The sequence below is a fragment of the Gekko japonicus genome, unplaced genomic scaffold (genome assembly GCF_001447785.1).
Source record: "Gekko japonicus isolate JY-2015 unplaced genomic scaffold, Gekko_japonicus_V1.1 scaffold169, whole genome shotgun sequence".
NCBI classification, from domain to species: domain Eukaryota; kingdom Metazoa; phylum Chordata; class Lepidosauria; order Squamata; family Gekkonidae; genus Gekko; species Gekko japonicus.
The window spans coordinates 1,228,598-1,236,591 of record NW_015161951.1 but is presented as its reverse complement, the minus strand read 5'-3'; the positions used below and the strand labels follow the sequence as shown (position 1 = coordinate 1,236,591).

The window sequence follows — 7,994 nt, the reverse complement described above, 5'->3', positions numbered from 1 at the left end:
AAAAGATTTATATGTTGTCCTCCCTTACCCCCTATGAATCATTGTTAGTCCCTTGTTAATATGTGTAACTGTAAATCGCTCAGAGCCAGCAGCTCTGCAGGATTGAGCGATTAATAAATCAAAAGATATTATTATTATTATTATTATTATTATTATTATTAGGCTTGCCAAGTCCCCCAGGGGGTGGGGAAACCCCTGCCCAAGAGGCCTGTTACCCGCCACTGGCAGATCGGGCCCTGGGGGGAACCCCACCCCCAAAGCACACGACGTGCCCGGCATCAGCACATCACCCGGAAGTGACGCAGTCGCGTCGGGCGCATTGGGGGCAGGGCCGCGGTCATCCGAGGGAAAACTCTATGGTTTTCCTCAGATGATTGTGGCCCCGCCCCCGGCGTGCCTGACGTGGTTGCGTCACTTCCAAGTGATGTAGTTGCGGCGCGCGCACGGACTCCTGGAGCAGTGCTGGAGTCCCCCGCTCTACATACGGCAAGGATTTGGCAACCCTATACACCACCAATGGCTGCAAGGCTAAACTCTACAGCAGGCGTGTCAAACATATGGACTGTAGGCTGGATCCAGCCCCTGCAGGGCTTGGATCTGGCCCGCAAGCAACTGGTTCTCTGTTGCTTCCTTCTCTGGGGCTGCTGCTGCCCTGGCATAGCAGCTCATTTTTGCCCAGCTCCCCCCTCCTGGTTCTTGGTTCCTGCTTCATGTGGGAGACAACCAAGCCAATTCTTCCTTCCTTCCATTGGCTGAGCTCTCCTCTTTTGGGAAAAAGGGAGGGGGAGGGAAAGTGAGTGCTTCTGCAGGCGAAAGAGCAAAGCCTGACTCCCATGGCTTCTTTAAGACCAGCAAAATTTTATTTCAGGTATAAACTTTCATTCTTCTTCTTCTTCAGAGGGAGGGAGGATGGATGGATTCTTCTCCCAAGCACAATTTACATTGAGATTACCCTGCTTTGCTGTGTTTCTTTGAGACTTGATATCTTTTTCTCTCTTTTTCTCCCCCCCCCCCCACACACATATGTGTTAAAAGGAAGGGGCATGTTGGGATAAGGGGAAAGGAGAATTAAAAAGAAATTATTTTGGCTTATTCTGAGGTGGGTTTTTTTAGATTAGATTTCTCAATGGCTATCTGAGCCTGATTAGGAATTAGAACACTTGGATTGGATTCCATTGTTTAATGACTGGAAGTATATGGCTGAGTATATAAAGTACATTTATGGTTCCATATTTTCCTCTTCAATGTGTCTACCTCTCTGGCTGCCTTTCTCCACTCCCTCTTTGCTTTTGATGCACTAGCACTGATTTTGTCCAGTCCAAAATCAACACATTATTTCACTTGGAGAGACCCCCCCCCCTCTCCAGTTTAAATAGATAAAGGAGAAAGGAAGGAAGAAACCTAACAGCACAGCTTGCCATCTTTATTAGAGGAAAGGAGCAAAAGTCCAGTAGCACCTAACAAAATCTGTGGCAAAGAATGAACTTTTGTGAGTCACTGCTCATTTCTTCAGATACAGCTAGATTTGAGTCCATTGGTTCTTAGACCTTGGAGAGTGGAGTGATTTCAGATGCCAAATGACAATACCAGGCATTGGTAATGAGACAGGAAACCTAGGTCTCAATGCAGTCCTGGAGGATGCATTGAGCCTCATTATCAGTTGCAATTCAGCAGCCTCACTTTCTAATCTCCCTTTGAAATTCCTTTGTAAGAGAACTGCTACTGTTAGGTCAGCAACTGAATGTCCTGGAAAGTTAAATGTTCCTCCACTGTTTTTTTTAATGTTGTAGTTTCTAATGTCAGATTTATGTCTATTTTTTCTAATTAGAGATGTCTATTTTTTCTAATTTGGAATATTTTCCTAATTTTTAAAAAAAACAATGACAACTAAACTTGTATATCCACTAAATCTCTTTGAAATCCAACAATTCATTTATTTTCCTGTCTTTTTAGGAATTTGGTGTTAATTTTTTTAAGAAAAAAAATATCAGCCTCCAAAGAGCTTCAACAGATGACTAGAAGGATGGGGAACAGCTATTCAGCCTGTAAACCATCATCCAGTTCTGTGCAAGGGAGAGAACTGCAAAGAGACCAGCCACTCCGGGAAAGGAAGTTTCCTTACACTACTAGGCCAGAGCAAATCAAAAGATACTCCATGATCCCTAAAACAAACAAACAGACAAATAACCTTACAGAGCATGTTTGCTCATGAGCAGGGCTGGCCCATGGTGTTTTGGCATGGATTCTCCTCTCCTTCGACAGAAAGAGAAATGAGAAGTCTAGAAAGAGCATTTTACTAGGCATTCAAAAAAGAACGATGTAAAAATAAAAATAGAGAAGTTCTTCAAAAGTTCTCTGTGTTCCATCATGGCAGCTACAGAAGACCTGTGGCAACAGATGTGGAGATTCTAGATGTCATACCAAAGCTTCCCTTTGAGCCAGTAGAGAAGGCTCCCCTCACCTTTCAGTCCCCCTCAAAGTTTGGCACCCTAGGTGATCACCTAGGTTTGCCTAGTGGCTGCACTGGGCCTGCTCACTAGTATAAGTTACTAGAAAAGGCCACTGGTTTCCCTCACCTTCAGCTGCACAAGAGCCAGCATTGGCATTGCTGGGGTTGGGTCACTTTGGTTCTTGCCTGGGCACAGGATCTTGGGTCATCATGGTGTTTTCCTGCTTGGGTGATGCACATGCCTTGCCATTAAAGTTGTAAGTGCCACATTCATATATGTAAGCATAGTTGTGCATCATTCTGCATGGGGAGAAGATCACCAGAGATCTCCAGGAATTTTGCTTGAACAATGTTTGGTTCCTTTTGTTCTCTATATTATACTTGTTATAAAGGTAAAGGTTCCCTTGCTCGAAAGCCAGTCGAATCCGACTCTAGGGTTGCAGTGCTCATCTCCGTTTCAAAGCCGAAGAGCCAGCGCTGTCCGAAGACGTTTCCGTGGTCATGTGGCCGGCATGACTAAACACCAAGGTGCACGGAACGCTGTTACCTTCCCACCGAAGTGGTACCTATTTATCTACTTGCAATTTCTTGCTTTCGAACTGCTAGGTTGGCATACCTGTTATACCTGTGGACTTTTCCCCCTGTTCCCTATTCATTTCTTTTGGTTTCAGCAGCATGGCAACTCTGTTTCCGCAGGAAGGCACCTCAGTTCTTCCTGTGTCCTGTTTTCCATCCAGTGGACTTTCACAGGGATTGTATGGTATTCCCCCCCCCCTCCAAAACTTTAGGAAGTTAGAATGTGCTTATCAGACAGCAAGTTATCAGAATAATGATAAGATTTAAATGCTTCTAATTGTTACCACACGTTAGAAAACAGATGTGATTTGGATCAGATCTTGGTTACATATTATGTGAATATATATTCCTAAAGTGATACCCTTTAAAAGATTCAAGTGATAGGAGGACTGTATAAATGCTCTGTCTTTAATCTGTAACAGAACATTCATGAACACAGATCACCACGTGATGCTGCACTGACTGAGTGATAGAGATGCATTGGTGGCCTATGCTGGACTGTAATACTTGTAATGGTATAATATGCTCACAGTATATATTCTTGTTATCAACAGGGCTACTTGCCATACGTTCAAACTTCTGTAAAAGAGCTGGAAATTGATTCAAATAAGCAACTGTGTATTTCTCCTTTCCAGGTTGCAAATTTACTAAGGCTCTTCCAGATTCCTCAAATAAGCTATGCATCCACCAGTGCTAAGCTGAGCGACAAGTCCCGCTATGACTATTTTGCACGGACGGTGCCTCCTGACTTTTATCAAGCAAAAGCAATGGCAGAGATCCTGAGGTTTTTTAACTGGACATATGTGTCAACAGTTGCTTCTGAAGGCGACTACGGAGAAACAGGAATCGAGGCCTTTGAACAAGAAGCCCGGCTCCGCAATATATGCATTGCCACCTCTGAGAAGGTCGGCCGCTCCAACATTCGGAAATCCTATGACAGTGTCATCCGAGAGCTGCTCCAGAAACCCAATGCAAAAGTGGTTGTCCTTTTCATGCGCAGTGATGACTCTCGGGAGCTCATTGCTGCAGCCAACCGATTTAATGTGTCCTTTACATGGGTTGCCAGCGATGGGTGGGGGGCCCAGGAGAGTGTCGTGAAGGGTAACGAGCACATAGCTTATGGGGCGATAACCTTAGAGCTTGCTTCCCATCCTGTAAAAGAATTTGACCGATATTTCCAAAGCCTCACTCCAGCCAACAACCATCGTAATCCCTGGTTCAAAGATTTTTGGGAGCAGAAATTTCAGTGCAGCCTTCAGAACAAAAAACCTCACAGAAAAACTTGTGACAAACACTTATTTATTAACAGTTCTAACTATGAACAAGAATCCAAGATCATGTTTGTGGTAAATGCTGTGTATGCAATGGCCCACGCCTTGCATAAAATGCAACGGACTTTGTGTCCAAATACCACCAAGCTCTGTGATGCTATGAAGCATTTGGATGGCAAGAAGGTCTACAACGACTATCTGCTGAAAGTCAACTTCACAGGTAAAAGCTCAGCAACTCTCCTTTGATATACCTGCATTTCTAATAGAAAAAAATATTCGATATTAGATTTTTTGAGTAGCAATTTTGTAAGTCCATCGAAAGAAGTCATACCTCCTTTAGGTCTCAGTAGAAGTGTCTGTTTCACTTATTACAAAGACTGCAGCTTCCTGTACTTGCAGTGAAGGACTTTGGCAACTGCAGCTCATCCTATGGAGGTTTCACTGGTCAAATGTTAAACCTGCAAGAGGCAGGCCCAAGTTCATAACTGCACTCTAGTAGGGCTGCTTACCTCCAGATGGGGGCTGGAGTTCTTCTGGGATTATAACTGATTTCCAAACTACAGAGAAATGGCAGCTTTGAAGGGTGGACTCTATGGTGTTAACATAGCTTCTGAGGTCCCTCCCTTCCTTAAACTCCACCATTCCCAGGCTCTGCTCCCAAGTCTCCAGGAATTTCCCAACCTGGAGTTAGCAACTCTAACACTCTGCCATGAAAGTCTCTGGATGGCCTTGGGTATATCACTGGCTCTTAACTTAAGCTACTTTACAGGATTTTTGTGATGATAAAATCAGGTAGTCTCAATATTCCTGAACGTCTTGGTGGAAGACAGGAAATGCGACTGAAAAAAATAGACTGAGCACAAGAAATGATGAGGCACTTGCTTATCAGATTCTCTGAAATCAGATTTATCTCTCCTTATATATAATTCTGTTTTGGTCATGGACTCTTCTGAGCCAGTTTGGTGTAGTGGTTAAGTGTGCGGACTCTAATCTGGGAGAACCGGGTTTGATTCCCCACTCCTCCACTTGCACCTGGCTGGATGACCTTGGGCAAGCCGTAGTTCTGATAAGAGCTGTTCTTGAAAATGAGCGGTTTCTGTCAAGAGCTCTCTCATCCCCACCTACCTCACAGGGTGTCTGTTGTGGGGAGGGGAAGGGAAAGGAGTTTGTAAGCTGCTCTGAGACACATTTGGGTTAGGGTTAGGGCGAGGTATAAATCCAATCTCTTCTTCTTCTTCTTCCATACACTCCCAAATCAGTTCGCTCCCTGATCTGTCACTCAGAAGCTGACCCTATCCACTGGCTGCATTGCCTGAGTCTCGTCTCCAATATTCTAAACAGTTTGCTGTTCCTCTCCCCCCAATTGCCAGTCGGAACACAGAGGTCATTTGCGTATGCGGCCTTATTGGCCTTTGCCTCTAAAATTCTAAACAGTTTGTTGTTGCGAGTCACTGAGTGTGTCCTGAGGTAAAATACATATCCCAATTTTCCCTTAAATGGTCACTGGAGTTGCCAAAATACATATCCCAATCTTCCCTTAAATGGTCACTGGAGTTGCCAATATCCCTGTGGGGCCTGGAAATCTCCCAGAAATCACTGTGTTCCCCAGCCACAGAACATGATTTTCCCTACCAAAAATAGAACATGATTTTGCCTACAGAAAATTTCGCACCTATTACAATTGCTGCTTTGGGCAGTGGACTCTATGGCATTATACCCTGCTGAAGTCCCTCCACACCCCAAACCCTGCCCTCCCCAGGCTCTACCCCTCAGATCTACAGGTCTAGCCCTCCCCTTAGTATTGCCAGCCTCCAGGCAGCACTTGGAGATCTCCAAGATCAGTTCTCCTGGAGAAAATGGTTGCTTTGGGGAATGGACTCCCTGCTGAGTTCCCTCTGCACCCCAAACCCTGCCCTCCCCAGGCTCTACCCCTCAAATCTACAGGTATTTCCCAACCCAGAGTTGGCAAGCCTGCAACTGGCTATGGAACTGCTTTCCAGACCCTTGGAACCCAGAAGTCATGGCATAGCTGCCACTGCATAACCCCAAATCAACATAAGTCAGGGGTGGAGGGAACCATACCTGTTACCATGAGGCTGTCCTCCCATATTACCCACTTGGGGCACCAAAATGACTGGAGACAGCCCTGCCTTATAGCTAAGCATAAGGAAATAAACATGGCTTGCCTCCCTCTATTTTCCCCTTCCCTCTGCCGCCCCACCAGCCACAGTCGGGACACTCACCTGGAGCTTCCTTCTAGAGCTCATTGTATTTCTTCCCACAACTGGCCTTACTCCTAGTTAAATACAATTTCTAAGATTGGGCTCCCAGATCTATGAGTCCTCTTTGGGTTTTATCTCCCTTTTCCCAATAGCCACTCCCAGTACCAAGCCACTTAACCCCTGTTTTTATAGCTGATGCGACCTGAAAAAAAGTGTAAAGTGATTCAGTCAATGGAGCATCTATAGAAATAATGACCCTAAACTCCTACGTGCCCTTAGCTGCACTGAATCAGAGCTGCTTGCCTAAACTAGAGGCTCTGGTGCATACAGTTTTCTGCAGACATCCCAAAACCTCCAGTGTTTTGAAGGGAAGAGGGAGTGCTGTACAGCTCCTTGAAGATTTGCATCCCTGATCAGTAAGAGTGGTGGAGATCAGTAGCTCCAGAGAATTGGAGCCCAAAGAGGATGTCAAAAGTATAATGTGGGGAACAAACAATGTTCACAACTAAATGGTTAGTTCAAAGGAGCAGGAGGCAAGATTAGGGCAGGAAGCAAGCAGAAAATGGGGGGGGGGGGCAGCAAGATGCCAAACAGCAATCCATAGAAAGTGCTTTGTAGTACAGATGAAGGACCTGAGTACCAGAAAGCATGTGCTGGAGGGATGTTGCCAGGGCTATTTTTGGGCAGGAACATGCAGGAACGGAGTTCTGGCTGGCTTCAGAGTTGGCCACGCCCACTACAGCCAAAACCTCTGTGTGCCTGGCTACAGAGGGAAGGCCTGGAGAGTGATCCCCCTGGTGACTCCGAGGCAGATGGGCCAGGGGGGTCCCTGGAAGGATCAGGAAGGCATTTAAATGTTACCCTGTGCCTTCCCTGTCCTATCCAAGGGCCGGCTTGCCCGGGCTCCCTGCAGCCATGGGTGCCTGGGCAAGCCAAGGGAAGGCATGGGGTATGGCCTAATATGCTAATGAGTTTCTGCTGCTGGGTGTGGCCTATTATGCTAATAGGTTCCTGCTGGGCTTTTTCTACAAAAAAAGCCCTGGATGTTGCCATAAGTAAAAGGTAAAGGTTCCCTTCCTCGAAAGCCGGTCAAATCCGACTCTAGGGTTGCGGTGCTCATCTCCGTTTCAAAGCCGAAGAGCCAGCGCTGTCCAAAGACGTTTCCATGGTCATGTGGCCAGCATGACTAAACACCAAGGCGCACGGAATGCTGTTACCTTCCCACTGAAGTGGTACCTATTTATGTACTTGCAATTTCTTGCTTTCGAACTGCTAGGTTGGCAGGAGTGCCATAAGTAACAGGCTCTAATATTTGCCAATTTCATATCCTACCATCATGAGATGAATCTCAGTATCCCCCATTACACACTGCTTTGGGCCCCATGGTAACTTTTTGTTGTTCAGTCGCACAGTCGAGTCCGACTCTTCTGCATAACAAGCTCCCACGTAGGGTTGCCAGCTCCAGGTTGGGAAATT

At 45.9% G+C, this 7,994-nt stretch overlaps 1 protein-coding gene across 1 annotated transcript in view; it reads left to right on the top strand.

Moving 5' to 3' along the window:
- GRM3 (glutamate receptor, metabotropic 3) overlaps window positions 1-7,994 on the top strand; it is a 67,196-nt gene that overhangs the window by 11,731 nt on the left and 47,471 nt on the right. Inside the window, exon 2 of the mRNA XM_015429436.1 lies at window positions 3,661-4,516. Coding sequence (XP_015284922.1) covers window positions 3,661-4,516 — 856 coding nt within the window. The remainder of the gene's footprint in view (window positions 1-3,660; window positions 4,517-7,994) is intronic.